Source organism: Platalea leucorodia, assembly GCF_965183815.1.
Source record: "Platalea leucorodia genome assembly, chromosome: 24".
NCBI classification, from domain to species: Eukaryota; Metazoa; Chordata; class Aves; order Pelecaniformes; family Threskiornithidae; genus Platalea; species Platalea leucorodia.
This window is the reverse complement of record NC_138846.1, coordinates 1,183,943-1,201,431: the sequence shown is the minus strand read 5'-3', so window position 1 is coordinate 1,201,431 and position 17,489 is coordinate 1,183,943. Positions and strand designations below refer to the sequence as shown.

At 67.6% G+C, this 17,489-nt stretch overlaps 2 protein-coding genes across 2 annotated transcripts; both read right to left on the bottom strand.

The window, feature by feature from the left end:
* Positions 1-956: 956 nt before the first annotated feature.
* On the bottom strand, positions 957-11,366 carry INSRR (insulin receptor related receptor; the record flags this gene model as incomplete). Its single annotated transcript, XM_082333202.1, has 22 exons — positions 957-1,221; positions 1,376-1,510; positions 1,585-1,714; positions 1,801-1,960; positions 2,072-2,182; positions 2,263-2,492; positions 3,119-3,189; positions 3,320-3,428; positions 3,962-4,127; positions 4,485-4,621; positions 4,767-5,032; positions 5,141-5,182; positions 5,308-5,497; positions 5,645-5,812; positions 5,890-6,128; positions 6,276-6,402; positions 6,473-6,687; positions 6,775-6,919; positions 7,072-7,214; positions 7,302-7,614; positions 8,760-9,311; positions 11,273-11,366. The coding sequence occupies 22 exons, from the start codon at positions 11,364-11,366 to the stop codon at positions 957-959; spliced, it is 4,008 nt and encodes a 1,335-aa protein (XP_082189328.1).
* Positions 11,367-12,109: 743 nt separating this feature from the next.
* Positions 12,110-17,468, bottom strand: LOC309600609 (death-associated protein kinase 2-like). The gene is made up of 13 exons (XM_082333027.1): positions 17,068-17,468; positions 15,609-15,679; positions 15,050-15,141; positions 14,720-14,941; positions 14,493-14,631; positions 14,185-14,314; positions 13,953-14,001; positions 13,803-13,829; positions 13,515-13,667; positions 13,014-13,059; positions 12,832-12,921; positions 12,539-12,622; positions 12,110-12,271 (listed from the first exon to the last, which is right to left on the bottom strand). The coding sequence occupies exons 2-13, from the start codon at positions 15,675-15,677 to the stop codon at positions 12,191-12,193; spliced, it is 1,182 nt and encodes a 393-aa protein (XP_082189153.1). The 5' UTR covers positions 15,678-15,679; positions 17,068-17,468; the 3' UTR covers positions 12,110-12,190.
* Between the last annotated feature and the right edge of the window lie 21 nt (positions 17,469-17,489).

The following is a 17,489-nucleotide window of genomic DNA, read 5'->3' as shown; positions in this document are numbered from 1 at the left end:
CACTGAGTTTAGCACGTTCTCAGCCTGCGTTCCTCCCCCATGGCCCAGCCCCAGGCCCGCCTCCCATGCCAGCCCTTGGTGGCACCCATGGGGCCACGGTCCCCCCTGGGGTGACCCCCCTATGGGACCCCGCTGCCCACCCCAGCAGCCCCCCCGGCAGAGCAGGCCGGTGGCTGCCGCCCGCCACGTCCTCCCAGATTCCACCGCTTTGACGTTTTTCCCCAGAAACGCCCCCGGTTTGAGCACCGCAGGGCAAAGCCGCAGCCGGGGCACGCAGGAAGCCGATGGGGCTGGCGGGGAGGGAGCGGAAAGCCCCGTGTGCCGCCCTCCCCCCCCCGGGACCCCCACAAACCAGGCACTGCCGCGCCCGAGCTTCGTCCCCCTTTATTCGTGCTCATCCCGCGACCACAGATTAGACAGCGAAGCCCCTTCCGTGGACCAGCACGGCCCTGACACTGGTCCCAGTGCCGGGGACTGGGGGTTGCGTGAGGGTGGCCCCAGGCGTCTCCCACTGCAGGCCTGCCCCGTGCCTCAGTTTCCCCACCTGTAAAAGGGGGGGGTGCGTTACTGACCTGTTTGCCGGGCAGCTGGGGAGAGGCGGCAGAGGCAGGTTGGTGGGGGGACCCCGAACCCCAAACCCTGCTCCTCACCCCCAGACCCCCATTTCCCCCCCCTCCAAAAAAAAAAAGAGAAGACTGGGGTTGTCTCCTCCCAGCCGACAGCCCCTCGATCCCTCCCCCCGATTTGGGGCACCCCAATTTATTCCCAGGGGAAATACACCCCATGGAGCACCCTCGCTTTGCCGGCCACCCCCTTCCCAAGGCACCCGCTCCTCGGCCAGACCCTTGGAAGCAATAAATAACGCGGGTGGGGGTCCCGGCGGTGGGGGGGCGGCTGGAGGAGGGCAGGGGGGTGCAGAGTCCGGTGCGGGTCCGAGGCCGCCCCGAGGATCAGAGTCAGGCCGTCCCGTTGGGGAGCCGGCCGGGGCTGCGGTCCTTGCGGGTGGGCAGGGGGGACGCGGGGGGCTCATCCTCCCCGGGGGACTGATCCGTCTCGGCGTCGGAGGGTTCGCCCGAGCCGCGCCGGCGGTTCTCGGGGCTGTAGAAGAAGGAGAGGGTGCGGAAAGCGGGAGCCATGTGGTCCTTGATGCTCTCCAGGAGCTGGATGAAGGAAGGGCGCTGGCGCGGGTTCTGCTGCCAGCACCGGCACATCAGCTCATGGCTGTGGGAGAGAGGGCGACCGCTGGGTTTGGGGGGGCCCCGGCACCCCACGGCCATCCCGACACGGCAGAGACCAGGGCTCGGGGCCGATTCCCCCCCCAGCCTTTCCCACAGCAGGGTGGGGATCTGGGGGGGGGGTCTCACCCCCCACTCACAGTTTGTCGGGGCAGTTTTCGGGCCGCTCCAGGACGCCGTTGTCCATGACGAAGCGCAGGACCTGCTCGTTGGACATGCCCTGGTAGGGCTGCTCGGCCAGCGTGGCGATCTCCCACAGCACCACGCCGAAGGACCTGCCGGCACGCCGCCGCTCAGCCGGGGGACGTCCCCCAAATCCCCCCCGGGTTCCCCCCACCCCAACACCTACCAGACGTCGGACTGCGTGTTGAAGATGCCGTCCTTGAGGGCCTCGGGGGACATCCAGCGGACCGGCAGCAGCCCCTTGCCCCCTTTCCGATAATAATCCGTCTCGTAGATATCCCGGGTCATGCCGAAATCTGGCAGAGGAGGAAGAGGAGGAGGAAGGCGTGAGCGCCAGGAGATGCGGAGCCGGCAGCGAGCCTGCCTGCCACTGCCCACCCACCTCCGATCTTGACGGTGAAGTCCTCGGACACCATGCAGTTGCGGGCAGCCAGGTCCCGGTGCACGAACTTGTTGGCGTTGAGGTACGCCATGCCGTCGGCGATCTCCCCTGCCATCTGGATCATGTCCTTGAGCGACGGCGGCGGCAGCCCAGGGTTATTCTGCACCGTGAACAGAGAGTCGGGGCTGGGGGGGGGACACCGGGACCCCCCGGGAACAAGGTGGGTGCCCCTTCACCCCTGGGGCACTGCGGCACCCGCCCAGCCCCTCACCTCGGCGTCGGGCCTGAGCGAGCGCAGGTAGCTCTTCAGGTCCCCACGTGTCATCAGCTCCATGATGACCAAAGCTGGCTGGCCCTGGGACACGACACCGAGCAGACGGACCTGGGGGGACAAATGGGGTGGCACATGAGCGGCCGGACCCCCGCCCGTGTCCCCTCCCTCCCCTCCGGCCGCCCACCTACCACGTGGTGGCACTTGAAGGCTTTCATGACGGAGGCCTCGTTGAGGAACTCGATGCGCTCCCGCATGGTGGCCAACTCGTTGACCGTCTTCAGGGCCACCTTGGTCTCCTCGCCCTCGGTGGCCAGCCCCAGTGCCAGCCCCTCGTACACCATGCCGAAGGAGCCCTGCCCCAGCTCCCGGATCACCGTGATCTTCTCCCGCGACACCTCCCACTCATCGGGGATGTACACTGCGGGGCAAGGGGGGACCACCCCATCACTGTCACCATCCCCATCCCTGTCACCATCTCCAGCCCCATCCCCATCTCCAGCCCCATTCCCATCTCCAGCCCCATTCCCAGCCCCATTCCCATCTCCAGCACCAACCCCAACCCCAGCCCCATCCCATCTCCATCTCCATCTCCATCTCCATCTCCATCTCCATCTCCATCTCCATCTCCATCTCCATCATCTCCATCTCCAGCCCCATCTCCATCTCCATCTCCATCATCTCCATCTCCAGCCCCATCCCATCTCCATCTCCATCTCCATCTCCATCTCCATCTCCATCTCCATCATCTCCATCTCCATCATCTCCATCTCCATCTCCATCTCCATCTCCATCTCCATCTCCATCATCTCCATCTCCAGCCCCGTCCCATCTCCATCTCCATCTCCATCTCCATCTCCATCTCCATCTCCATCTCCATCTCCATCTCCATCTCCATCATCTCCATCTCTAGCCCCGTCCCATCCCCATCCCCATCCCCATCCCCATCCCCATCCCATCCCATCCCATCCCCATCCCCATCCCATCCCCATCTCCAGCCCCGCCGGCATGGCCCCAGCGAGGACGCCCCTGCCCGTCCCCACGTACTGTCCGAGGCACTGAAGTACTCGGGGTTGACGGAGGCGTAGAGCGTCCCGCTGGGGTACCCGTCGTTGCTCCTGCGAGGGGTGGGCATCACTCAGGATGGGGGGCGAGGGCACGATGCCACCTCCCCACGACCCTTTCCCAGCCCTGCTGCGGTGGGATCCGGCCCCAGCCCAGCCCTGGGGGTGCAGGGGGGGTCGCTACCTCTTCTTGTTGTAGAAGAAGACGAAGACGGCGAGGCAGGAGATGAGCACCATGAGGACCACGGGCGTGACGGTGAGCAGGACGTAGAAGCTGCCGGACTCCTCCTCGGCTGCCGGGAGCAGGCGGCCGTGGGCCAGGGCCCGGGCACTCATCCCGCCCCACACGTTGCAGGGACACTTGTCCCACCACTGCCACTGGGCCAGAGAGGGGAGCCCCCAGCTCCCCAGACCAGCAGCACCCACTGATCTCTGGGTGTCCCTGTCCCAGAGCACCCCCCAGTCCCCCCGATCCCCCAGTCCCTCAGCATCCTCTGATCCTCCAGTGTCCCAGCCCAGCAGCATCCCCTGATCCTCCAGTGTCCCAGTCCAGGAGCATTCCCCAGTCCCCCAGCTCCCCAGTCCAGCAGCATCCCCCAGTCCCCCAGCTCCCCAGTCCAGCAGCATCCCCCATTTCAGCATCCCAGTCCAGGAGCATCCCCTGATCCTCAGCATTCCGGTCCAGCATCATCCCCTGATCCCCAGCGCCCCAGCCCACCAGCATCCCCCAGTTCCCCAGCAGCACCCCCTGACCCCCAGCTCCCCCTCCCTCCCTGCCCCGTGGCCGGGGACCCCACCGGTGTCCCCCCTGTCCCCCCGTGGGTACCTGGCCCCAGGATGTAAAACTTGACGAGCCCCGTCCACGAGCCGTTGCCAGCCAGCGAGGTGGCCCGGACCTTGGCCGAGTAATTCCCCGGTTGGAGCAGAGCCAGGTGGACCCCCCCGTACTTGGAGTAGCGGTGACGGGAGACGCAGACGACGGTGGTGACCTCCTGGGGGGGACAATTGGGGGGGTGGCGAAGGGGGCTTCATCCTCCTCCAGCCATGCACAAGCCTCGGGGGAGGGAGATGGGATGGGATGGGATGGGATGGGATGGGATGGGAAGGGAAGGGAAGGGAAGGGAAGGGAAGGGAAGGGAAGGGAAGGGAAGGGAAGGGAAGGGGTGATGGGGATGGGATGAGATGGGGATGGGGATGGGGATGGGGATGGGAATGGGGATGGGGATGGGGATGGGATGAGATGGGGATGGGGATGAGGATGGGGATGGGGATGGGGATGGGGATGGGTGCTGTGCCCCTGTAACCAGACCTGGCCGGGCTGGGCAGGGAGGGCTCCGGGGGGTCCTCACCTCGCTCTCACGGCTGTACTTGATCTCATACTTGAGGATGAGCCCGTTGGGGTTCCTGGGCTCTTCCCAGCGCAGCAGGACGCTGTTCTTGCCGGCCGGCTCCCACGTGACGTTGCCGGGAATGTTGTCGGCTTGCACTGGAGAGGGGCACGGAGGGGGTCAGATCCTGGGAGCATCACCCGGATCCCAACCCAATCTCCCCATCTTGAAGGCACCAGGACCCCAAAGCATCCCGGCATCGCCGAGGCACGGTTTGGGAGGGGGGAGGCTGCCGGGACGTACGCTCCGGCATGGTCCTGGCAAAGACAAAGGTGGCGGCGCTGCAGCCCACGGTGTGCGCGGCGTGGTTGCAGGCGTGGATGTCGATGCGGTACTCGGTGAAGTGCCGCAGCCGCGACAGCACCGCCCGGTCGCGCACCACCTTGTCCTCGAAGATCTGGAAGTCGGGTTTGGGCTCGCCGCCGGCGCGGCTCGGGGCCGGCGGCTCCGCCGAGGAGGCGTTGGCCGGGGATGTGACGGCCACCACGTCCCTGCGCCGCTTCGGGGTCCTGCGGGAGATGGGGACAGGAGGCGGTGGGGAGCCAGGATGCCTGGGTTGTCCCCCAAAATCGAGAAGGAGAGGGGAGATCCTCCAGGCTTGTGTGGTCCCCGCTCACCTCTGTGGGTTCTTGTTGATGGATGTCACCTTCCAGGGTGGCCTGAGACAGCGAGAAATCAGTTAAAGGATCTGCCAGGAGCAGCCACCGAACCCCCCACCCGGGGCAGACCCACGCACCCAGCCTGGGGGACCCCCCTGACATGGGGACCCCCCCCCAGACGGCACCTGGGGATGATGATGGAGTTGTGGAGGAAGTTCTCAAACTTCTTCTGGAAGGACTCGGCTTCGCCCTCCATGCGGAGCTGCCCATCGGTGGGGCGGCAGGGGCAGCACCGCTCCTCTGCGTCCTGCTCCACCTCGGGGCCGTCCCCGTCCCCGAAGCGGGTGTCCGCGCTGCTGGTGGGCAGCTTCAGACCTGCGGGCAGAGACGGGCAGGGCTGGCAGCGCTGCCGGAGCCCGGCTCGGTGGGACCATCCTCATCCCGCCGGTGTCCTCGGCCGCTGCACCCAACCTGCCTGCGCTGCCCCTGCCCGGCAGCCCTGCCTGCCCTGCCTGCCCTCACCTTTGTGGCAGTAGTCGTTGACGTAGAGCTCCATGTCCTCGGCCAGCTGCTGCCACAGCACCAGGTAGTAGGTGATGTTGCCGTTGCGCTGCGTGGGCGGCTTCCAACGCACCACGATGTGGGAGGAGGAGTTGGACATGGAGATGACGTCCCGGGGCACTGTCGGGGCTGGGTGGACACGGGAGGGTCAGTCCATCTCTGGGGGGCCACCACGGGCATCCCCGGCCCCCTCCCCAGCCCCTTACCCGCCGGCATGGTGCGGATGTAGACCACCTCGCTCTGCGCCCCGTAGTTGCGTCCTTCCTCGGCGGTGGTGAGGGTGATGGCGCGGACGAAGATGGCATATTGGGTCCAGGGGCGGAGGTTGAGCAGGGCCACCCCCGGCGCCTGCTCGCTGCTGAGCGGCAGCTCCACGTCCAGCACGTTCCAGCTCTGCGCCCCGCAGGCGTCCTGCCCCACGTACTCCGACACGTTCTGGAAGGGTCTGCCCCACACCGGGCATCGGGGAGGGTCCCAGGACCCCCTCCTGGCCGCAGGACCCCCCTGGGGTCCAGCAGCCCATGAGGAGACCACGGGTTGGGGTCCCCAAGCCCTCCGTGATGGGGACAAGTTGGGGACAGAGACCACTTACGACTCCTTGTAGTAGACGATGAAGCTGAGGAGGTCTCGGTACTCGGGGGGCCGGTACCGCTCCCACTTGAGGAAGATGCGGTCGGACTCGGTGACGTTGGAGATGAAGCGCAGAGTCTGGGTCTTGCCTGTGGAGGGGTGGCAGGGTTCGGGCAAGGCAGTCGCGGCACTGCCGGGTGTCCCCGTCCCCGTACTCACAGGACGCCCGGTCCCCGTTGGTGCGGGGGTTGATCTCCGCCTTGTTCTGCCGCCCCTTGGTGCCCGTCACCTCCTCCATGCGGTAGATCTCGGCCAGACACAGCTTGGGGTTGAAGGCGAAGTACATCTTGCCCACGGGGATGGAGAGGACATGGTGGCTCCAGTCCCAGAGCTGCTGCAGGTTCTGGTTGTCCAGGACGTACAGGGTGTAATTCCTGGAGGAGGAGACGTGGACGGAGGCGGTGGGCACGGGCACCCCCAAAGCCACGTGTGTCCCCTCCAAACCCACACCTCGTCCTCACCCGTCCACCATGGAGTCGCCGCGGATCAGCTTGAGGTTCTTGAAGAAGGACAAGGAGACGAGGGCGAAGGAGTGCTTGATCTTCAGGAAGCCCGTGATGGTCTCGATGAGCCCCAGGCTGTTCTGCAGCTCCGAGGCCAGGTTATCTGGGGACAACCCACGGACGTGAGCTCGGGGAGGGGGGCACCCCCCCATTAATTCACCCCGCAAGGGAAAAGACCCCCCTCCCTCACCCCCCGCACCCCGTGGCAGCTCTCCCACCCGGGGCGGGTTGCAGGGGGCCGGATCCGGCACTCACAGCCCCGGCGGATGTTGACGATGAGGTTGCCCTCGACGAGGGTGCAGCCCCCCAGCTCCTGCGCCGCCCGCGTCGAATCGATGGTCTTGGTGCCCACCTTGCACTCCTTGGGGCACAGCCCCTCGCACTTGTGGCAGAAGATGCTGCGGGCAGGAGGACGGGGACGGGATGTGAGCCGGGCACCATGCCACCACTGTGCCCATGCCAGAGGACACCGGGGACCCCTCTACCTGCTCTCATTCCTGGTGTAGCCCGAGGGACACTCGGAGAGGCACTGCCGCTGGTGGATGACGAACTTGGAGGCGTCGCGGGGGTTGTCGGAGACCTTGCGGAGGCTGGCGCAGTACTCGGCGGTGACACAGCGCCAGCCCTCGTACTCGTAGGTGCGGGGCGGGCAGGAGGGCAGGCAGTGCCCGTTGAAATGGAAATGGCGGCAGGCGATGCAGGCTCGGTTGTCGCGGGGTCGCCCGCAGCCCCCCAAGCACTCGGCGTGGCAGCACTCGCCCGTCGCCGTGCACGCCGAGCCCACGCCGCACGGGCACACTGTGGGGAGAGAGCCGGTGCCGTGGGCAAGGAGAGTTCTCCAGGCACAGATCGCACGGCTCCGGGGCAGCACGGCGGGGCAGGAGTCTGGGATTTGCTCCGGGGGGGTAGAGGGAAGAGGTGGGAAGGGTTGGGGGGGGGCTGCTGAATCCCTCTGGCTCTGGGGGGCAAGGGGAGAGGGGTGGAGGGATGGATGGATGCAGAGATGGAGGGAGGGATGCAGGGATGAAGCAATGGAGGGATGCAGGGATGAAACAATGGAGGGATGCAGGGATGGAGGGATGCAGGGATAGATGAGGGAAGGATGGAGGGATGCAAGAATGGATGGAGGGATGCAGGAATGAAGCGGTGGAGGGATGGAAGGAGGGATGCAGGGATGGAAGGATGCAGGGATGAAGTGATGGAGGGATGGAAGGAGGGATGCAGGAATGGATGGAGGGATACAGGAATGAAGCAAAGGAGGGATGCAGGGATGGATGGAGGGATCCATGGTGGGATGAAGGGATAGAGGGATGCAGGGATGGAGGGATGGATGAAGGGATGAATGGAGGAATGGAAGGATGGAGGGATGCAGGGACAGATGGAGGGACACAGGAATGGGTAGAGGGATGGAGGGATGGCCAGGACAGACGGACAGGTGGGTTGATGGGTGGCTGCGTGACCAGCTGGATGTGTGGATGGAGGGCTGCACGGATAGACGGCAGGACAGACGGACGGATGGGGTGAGGCGCAGCCCATGCTGAGCCCCAGCTGCCTGGTGCAGCCGGGGCAGCGGGCGAGGTTACAGCCCCGATAAGGATCTGTGTTTACAGTATATATTTCATTACCAGGTCTCCTGTTTACAGCAAACGAGCCCGGGAGGGGCCCGTATTTACCTCGCCGCTGGGAAAACATGGCAGCCGGGAGCTGGCCTCTCCTCCGGAGCGTGATACAGCGCGGATCCGGTTACCCCCGCCACGCTGCCGGCGCGGCACACTCCCAGCGGCCGGGGAGCGACGGCCACATGCCGGGGCCTGCCATCCCCTTGCAGCTTCACCAGCCTTCCCCAGCGCCCTCCCAGTTTACCCCACAGCCACCACGGTGCAAACCGGCACCATCCCGGCAAAGCAGCCGGCACGATCGAGCCCCGCACCGCCGGCACCCACCTTTCTGGCAGTAGCTGGATGTCCAGCAGCGATAATCCAGCTGCCCGTTGACGCTGGTCTGCGCACACGGCTTCTCCACGTCCAGGATGCCCGGGCAGACATCGGCGCACTCTTCGGCCAACTTATTGCCGACGATGTAGGTGTTGTCCACGGCGTCGGGCAGCAGCAGCCCCCAGTCGATGGTGGAGAGGTGGCAAAGCTCCTGGTTGCGCTCGATGCGGACCGAACCGCGCAGGACGTGGCCCAGGCTGTGCAGCCCCACGTCCCGCAGATGCGGCATCTCGAAGATGACCAAGGCGTAGCTGAAGAAGAGGTTGGTGCCGCGGATGACGGAGAGGTTGGGGAAGAGATCCCGCAGGCTCTCCAGCCCGTAGACGCGGAAAAGGAGCAGGTACTCGGTGATCATGAGCAGGCGAGGGAAGCTGAGTCCCCGAAAGTCCTCGGCGCCCGTGGTGAACATCAACAGGATCTGCAGGTTGCCCTCGATGATGGAGCAGTTCTCCAGCTTCTGGAGCTGGGAGACGTCGTTGCGGATGTCCATGCTGCCACAGACTGGGGTGGCGAGAGGGGGACCCTGTGGGCAGCGGGGACGGGGCAGCTGCCCCCCTCACCGCCGCCCAGGGACCCCCCCACCGCACCCATCGCTGGGGCCGCAGAGGCGCTCGAGGGGGTTTAATATCCCGGCCCTGCCTGTCAAACGTGGCTGCAATTGGTTTGGGCGGCCGGGGAGACGCGAGCGGCTCTGACAGGCGGCCGACGCGCCGCGGCTCTCCGGGGCACGACGCGTCCGTCAGCGCGGTGATGCTAATGAGGTCTGGCTGCCCGGGCGGCCGTCTCGCCCCGTGTCGGCCCAGGGAGCACGTCCCAGCCCCACTGCCCTCCCCGGGGGGGTCCGGCTGGGGGTGCAGAGGGCTTTCCCCCTTCCCCGAGCCGTGGGGCAGCCATGGGGGGCTCACGGCATCGTGGTTACCCAGCGAGCCAGCAGCTCCCATGAGATCGTTCCCATTAACTCCCCGGCACGGTGCCCAGGCAGCTAACGGGGCACGCGGGGCTACACGGGTTTGCCGTCCCGGGACTTTTCCACCTGGATTCCCGCCTGCATCTCCTGCTTCCCGGTCCCGGTGGGGATACAGGAGCTGGGACAAGCCGGCGGCTTCCCACCGGCAGCATCCCCAGCCTGAAACCTGACGCCGAGTTATGGTGGAAAGAAGCTGCTGAGATGCCGGTGAGGGATTTACTGTAAACACCCCGAGCAAACACAGCCGGCTCCGCATGTACCCTAAACACCAGGCAACGCCGGTACCCCGGCTCGGCCGCCCGTGCCGCAAAGACCCGCTGGCCGGCACACGGCACACGGCACGCGGCACGCGGCACACGGCTCGCTGGCGTGGTCCAGGTGCTGGTGGGCGTCTGGGTGCGCGGTTCGCCCCTCGTCTGTCCGCAGCCAGCCTGGGCCTGCGGCTCGTGGCCGTACCCTTGGGAAGACGTGCCCGGTGGCGTTTTTCCCCTCTCGGTGTCCCTCGTTAACCACGGGCACCGTGGCCCTGGCGCAGACGCGTGCCCCTCGCCCCCAGCCCTGCACCGGGGCTTGGCCATTTGCAGGGGGCTGGTGCCGGCCGGGGGGGCCCTGGGTCCCCTCTCCCCCCCGGTGAGGACACGAGGGTCCCCTCCATCCTCCCACGGGACCAAGGGACCGGCTGTGGGTGCATCTCTGGGGGTTACAGCCCCCGCTGCCACCGTCACCCTCCCTGACCTTGGCAGTCACCCCGTCCCTCCACCGCGCAAGGGGACGGGGTCCCCCGTGTCCCTGGGGGGACAGAGAGGGGACAGGGGTCCCCGGTGGGAGCAGACACAGCGAGGCGCATCCCCCGGGCAGCTCTCGGCACAGCCCCAGCGCTGGGATGCTTCACCCCCCTCCTCCATCACTCCCACCCCCCCAGCACACCCCCTCGGTGCTCGGGGAAACTGAGGCACGGGGCAGCGGGGAGAGGGGAAGGCAGGACAGACTGACAGACCCTGACCCCAGCCCTCCTGGTGCCCCAGCCCCTGCCAGCCAGCGGAGCTGGAGTGGGAGCCCAGACGTCCCCCGTCATGGCCATGAGTGCCGGGACCCACAGCCGCTCCCCGCCGTGCCGCCCCCTCCCCAGCCATTTTCCATCCCAGTAGCAGCACTGGGAGCAGCGGTGCCGGCTCTGGCTCCCGCCCAGCCACGATTTTCCACCATCCCGGCTCCCGGCTCCAGCCGAGCCCCCCGCCACGCTCCCCTCTTCCCGGCCCAGCAGTGGGGGGGTCCCACGCTCTGCCCCTCCTGCCCTGGACGGGGGGTCCAAGGCATACGGGGGTACTGCCGCGGGGGAAACTGAGGCAGGGAGCACCAAAAGAGCTTTGCCTCGGGGCTGGGCTCTTGCAGACCCCCATGCATGATGCCATGCAGCCCCCCCACCCCAGAATTCCCCCCCCCCAAGCGAACACCCCCCACCCCGCTCCCAGCCACCCCCTTTCCAGGCACTTACTTTCGGAGGGGGCCCGCACGGGGGGCAGCGGGAGAGGACCGAGGACCAGCAGCATCACCCCCAGCCGCAGGGCACCCAGTGCCCTCGTCCCCATCCCCGAGCGGGACCCCCGGGGTCCCGTCCCCGTCCCGCCTCGGGCGCTGCCGCACCGTGTCCGGCCAAGCACGCCGTGTCCGGCCGGCACTCCCCGCCGGCACCCGCGGCACGCCGGGATAGGGGTGGCCCCCACGGCCCTCGCCCGGGCTCCGTGGCCCCTTCACTTTTGTTTTCGGTTGCGGCACACAAAATATTTAGCCTGACAACTGTCAGGGCCAGGGCCAGGGCTTGTTTGGGAAATAGAGAGGGGGAAAACAGGGCGGCCCCCCCGTGCCGGAGCGGGCTGGGAAGGAAGGGCTGCCTCCTGCCTCAGTTTCCCCAGTTGGAGCAGGAGGATCCAGGTTGCTCTGGTGTGGGGATGCCAGGAAAGCAGCCGAGCACCGACGGAGAGCTTGCCAGAGCGGCACAGAGGGGACAACCCAAGGGTCACCCTCTATCGCGGGTGCCAGGACCCCACGTCCCCTGGGGTCCCCAGGCCCCAGCAGCCCTGCAGCGAGGAGGAGGAGGAGTGGGAGGAAGCTGTGGGCGCTCGGCACCGGCCGGTGCAGACGCAGGAGAGGAGGATGGATGAGGGGGTGACATTTATTTCTTGCACTAGAGTCAAGCACGGGCGAGGGTCCCGGCCGTGGGGCAGCCCTGGCCCCGCTGCAGCAGAGACCTGGGGGCAGGAGGGGGCGGCTGCTGCCCCAGTGACCCTCCAGCACCATGGAACTGGGAGCACTGGGCCGGACAGTGCTCCTGCCCCCTGGGCTGGGGAAATGGGGGGACCTCCAGGGCTCTGCTCATGGGATGGGGGTCCCGTCTCCTTTTGGGGGGGGGGTCTCAGGAGCAGCTGCTTCTCCGCCGGCGCAGCAGCGTGACGGGGTGGCTGTCCTTCTCCTCCTGGTCACTCTCGCAGCGGCGCTGGGGGCACAGGGGGGCTGGAGGGCAGGGACAGGACCCCCCAAGGGAAAGGACCCCCCCAGGGGAGAGGAACCCCCCTAGGAGAGACCCCGCCAGGGGAGAGGATCACCCCCCAGGGGACAGGGCACCCCCAGGGGACAGGGCACCCCAGCTGGGGACACCCCCCATTGCCCAGCCCTCCCCCCTCCATTCGGGGGACCAAACCCCCCGAACTCCCTTCTCCCCCAGGCCGTGCCGGGGGGGGTCTGGGGGCTCCTGGCCGCTCACCAGCTCCTCGTCCTCCTTCCTCAGGCCGCAGAGCAGCCGCGTGTGGCAGAGCCGGTTGCAGGCGGCCACCATGTTGTAGGAGAGCTGGGGGGCAGGAGGGTGGGGGTCCGAGGGGGGTCGCTCCCCTCCTCTCCCCCCCCAACACCGCAGCGCTACGCGTCCCCCCCCCCAGACCCCCGAGACGCAGCCAGCCCTGGGATGGAGCAGAGCCCCAGCTCCCCGGGGACCCCATGGGTGGTGGGACCCCGCTGCTGGGTGCCCCCCGCCAACCCCAGGGCCGGGACCCCCTTCACCTTCCACTTCCTCCGAGCGTTGAACTTGCGGAAGTTTTTCATGTTGATGGAGGAACGGCTCCGGTTCGCCGCCTGCTTCCGGCTCAGGGGCTGCCGGGGGCGAGGACACGGCGTCGTCACCGTGTCCCCATCCCGCTCCCGGGGGGTCCAGAGTCCACCCCCCCCCGCCCCATCCCTCTCACCTTGATCCAGGGATGGACCAGGCACTCGGTCGCCGTCATGCGGTGCCTGCAGCACAGAGGGGTGCGGCAGCGGGGGGCGGTGGGGGTCCCGGCCCCACGTATCCACCACGGGATGGAGATGATGGGGATGGGGATGGGGATGGGGGTGGGATGGGGGATGATGGAGCTGGAGATGGGATGGGGATGATGGAGATGGGATGGGGATGATGGAGATGGGGTTGGGAGCAGGGATGGGGATGATAGAGATGGGATGCGGATGGGGATGGAGGTGGGATGGGGATGGGGATGATGGAGATGGGATAGGGATGGGGATGGGATGGGATGGGGATGGGGACGGAGGTGGGATGAAGGTGGTGATGGGGATGATGGAGATGGGATGGGGCTGGGATGGAGATGGGATGGATGGAGGTGGGATGGGGATGGAGGTGGGATGGGGCTAGGGATGATGGAGATTGGATGGAGATGGGGTTGGGAATGATGGAGATGGAGATGGGGACTCACCCTGGCTCCTTCACCAGCAGCTGCTGGATGAAGTCCTTGGCCATCTCGGAGGTCTGGCTGAAGCAGCGCTCCTCAAACTCGTAGGCACCGGCCACGATGTTGGAGAGGGTCTCGGCATCCGTCTCACCCTGGAAGGGGGACAAGCCGCTGAGCCTGCGGGGACACGACAGAGCCACTGAGTGCTGGGACAGCACCGGCTCGGCCACCCCAGCCCCCGGGCTCGGCCATGTCACAGTGTCCCCGTGCCTCAGTTTCCCCCGGCCGCAGGGAGCAGCACCCCGTACTCACAGGATGTAGGTGATGACCCCGATGCTCCTGAAAGGCAGAGGCGGGGGTCAGGCGCTGCCCTCCCCGAGGTCCCCCCCGTGCCCGTGGCACCCAGGGGGTCCCCACCCACCCCCCGGCTCAGCCCGTCGCCCCCGAGTCCCCGCTCCTCACCACATGTCGGTCGCGGAGCTCAGCGGTTCATAGTTGATCACTTCGGGAGCTGGGGGTGAACACAGAGCCGGGGGGGGACATTAGAGGGGACAGCACCGTCCCGGCCACCTGGGTCCCGTCCCCACCCTGGGTGTCCCTTTGCCCCGTCCCTGCAGGACATCCCAGCTGCACCCCACAGAGCAGGGCTGCTCGGGGACCCCCAGGACCCGCCGGGGACCCGCCGGCCCCATACCGATGTACTGCGGGGTCCCGCAGAGGCTCTTGAAGGTGACGCCGTCCTCCAGGTGCTGGGCCAGCCCGAAGTCGATGATCTTGATCCGGGGCTTGGGGACGTCCTTCTCCTGCAGCATGATGTTCTCGGGCTGCGGGGACGAGGCCGGGCACAGCGGGGTGACGGGGGGTGACTGGCGGGCGCCGCCCCGGAGAGGATAGCGGCATCCCGGGCAGCTGGGCAGGATGCGGCCAGGGCGCCGGAGGTGCCCGGCGGCGGGGGGATGCAGCCCCGGGATAGGAGCGAGGATGGGGGGTCCCCGCGGGCACCTTGAGGTCGAAGTGGGCGATGCGGCGGGCGTGCAGGTACTCCACCCCGCGCAGGATCTGGCCCAGGAACTCGATGGCCTCCTCCTCCGACAGCATCTCCTTCTCCGCGATGAAGTCGAAGAGCTCCCCGCCGCCGATCCTGCGCGGGGTGAGGGCGGGGTGAGCTCGGCCACCTCCAACACGCGGCGCAAAAAAGGGGGTCCCCCTGCCCCGGGACCCCCACTCACAGCTCCAGGACGAGCACCATCTCAGCTCTGCTGGCGAAGAGGTCGTGGAGCCGCATGATGTTGGGGTGGTTGAGCTGGCGGAGGATGGCGACCTCCCGCTCCACCTGCGCCCGCTCCAGCCCCAGGCGGCTGCCCCGGCATCGCCGCGTCTTCACGAATTTGGCGGCGTAGAAGGTGCCGGTGCTGCGTTCCCGGCATCGCTTCACCACGCCAAAGTGCCCGCTGTGGCGAGAAGCCGGGCTTGGGGCACGGCCGGCGGGGACAAGCCAGGCGTCCGGCTGCCTGCGGGGCCCCGGTTGCGGGCAGGATCCCTGCCTGCACCCCGCTCACCTGCCCAGCCTCTCCAGCAGCTCGTACAGCTCCTCCACGTTGCCCGGGCTGAGGGTGGCCACCAGCCCCTCGCTCCCCGCAGCCCCCGCACCCTGCGGGGATGCACCGGGACCCGGCTCAGCCGCCGGCTCAGCACCGCAACCCCCCCCCCAGCACACACTAGAGGGGATTCTCTGGTGTCTAATACTGCGGTTGAGCTCAGGCCCTGGCCGGCTCTCCCGGTTCCCACTAAACTCTCCGGCACGTGGGATTTTGGAGACCTTCACCCCTTGATCAGGGCGGGCAGGAGCTGCTCAGGGGGCTCGGAAATTGGGCAGGGGCAGGCAGGGAGTGGGGTCACACCGGCCCCCGTGCCCCTCGCTGCAGCGGGGAGGATTGGAGGTGCAAAATGCAGAGGAAAACTAAAACTGTTGTTGTTTTTTTTTTTAAAGAGGGGATTAAGAGTGGATAAAAATCATTTCCATGAGCTCATCTCTGAGCTGGTCGCCCCCCGCAGCCCCCGGACAGGAGACCCCCCCCCCCCGCAGCCCCAGCCCCCAGCCCCGCGGCCGTGGCTCACCTGGGTGCTGTCAGGGGCGGCCCCCGGCCCCCCCCCAGCCAGGACCCCGGCCCGGCCGCCCTCGGCCATCCCTGCAAAGACAAGAAGGCGCGGGGTGAGGGGGAGAGGGGTTTTGGGGGGACAGCGGGGCCCCACGGAGGGCTCTGCCAGCCAGTGCCCTGCCTGCACCCTGGCGTCCTGGCAGAGTCCCCCCAACTCATTACACTGATGGGCAGGAGCCACCGAGGGGGGGCCTGGCTCTCGTCCCCAGCAGCTCCAAGCCACAAACCGGCCTCTTTCGGCTGCCGGCTCACGTGGCAGCAGGCAAACCCCACGGCCCGACCCCGCGTGCCTCAGTTTCCCCAGCTGTAAGATGGGGCTCGTGATGCTCCAGCGGCTGGGGCAGCCGGGAGCAGCGGCCTTGCAGGGATGCGGGGAAGGGGGAATGCGGGCTCTGAGCCCTGGTCTTGGGGCCACCTCGATGTCCCCAGCGCTGTGTCTCTGAGAGCGGGAGGTTTCCCGGGCCGGTGTGGGCTGCAGGGTTCAAGGCCACTGGGCAGGGGACAAGGACAGCGATATTGGTGAGAGGCGGCGTCATTCCCGCAGGAAAAACCGGCTCAACAAGGGAGCACGAGACCCCACGGGGCTGAGCTGCACCAAACCGGGGCCAGGATGCCTCCAATCCCCCCACGGTGGCACTAAGGGACAGCGAGTGGTCCCCAAGCCCGCTCCCGCGCCGCTCACCCCTGCTCCCAGGCCGGCTGTGCCCCCTTACCCTCCCGAGCCTTCCTCCGCGCCCAGCCGCGCTCTCCCTCGCTCCCCGGCTGGCCAGGACAGGGGACGGCTGCTGCCCACGGTGACGGTCCCGTGGCACCCCCGGGTTCGGTGAGGGGCACCCAACCAGGCACCGCTCGCCCCCGGCGCCGGCTGCTCCACGGGTTGGTACGTGCGTGGGGGCGGCCGCGGCTGGAGCCGGGCCACCATCCCTGGCATGCGACACGGCCGCGGGGTGACGGCGTGTCCATTTGTCCCCTGGGGATGGACACAAGCAGCCGATCCCCCCCGTCCCTTGCTGGACTCCCCCCTCGCACCGTGCTGCTGAGCTGCTTTTGCAGAGAGGGAAACTGAGGCACAGGCGGCCCCATGCCACCGCGGCCACGGCTGAGCTCACGGCAGCAGGGGCTGGAGCGGTGGGGGCTGCGTGCGTCCCACCGCATCCCGCTGCTGGTCAGCCCTCCGCCGGGAAAACCGGCCTGGCCTCGGCTGCGTGCCGGGGCTGGGCTGGGCGGCTGCGCCGAGCAAATGACCCGGCACCAGCCGGAAAATGGGCTCCCAGGGAAATGTCACCACGCAGGTGACAGCAGCCGCTCCCCAGCATCCGACTACCAAAAAGCACCGCAGGATCCCAAAAACTCCCTGACCCCCCTGCGCCGCGACGGACCCCGACCCCGGCACACCGGGGGGAGCCGGCACCCCTTACCTCCGCGTCAGCGTCCGGGCCCCCGCTGCCACCGCACGCAGCTCCAGCCTTCCTCCAGCAAACCCCGGCAGTGCCAGGCTTTTCCTCGAAGTCCCGGCGTTTCCCAGAGAGCTGGGGCAGGATCTGGCCGCCGGCCGGCTGCGGCTCCGAAGAAGAAAAACTCTTTGCGTTTTTCTCCTCCCAAGATCTCTTGAGAAATCCCCCCACGCTGTCCCCACGGCTGGCTGCGGAGAGGAGCTGCAAAAGGCCTTTTAGGGACAATTCCCGGCGTTTCCAACGCCTTGGCTCCTTGAGGAGCGGCCAGGACCCAGTGGGACGGGCGGCCAATGTCCCCCTCGCCGACGTCCCCCGGCCGCTCGGCACCCAGAAGCGTGAGGCTTGCAAACAGGAAAGCTGGCTGACATACCAAAATATCGTCCTGC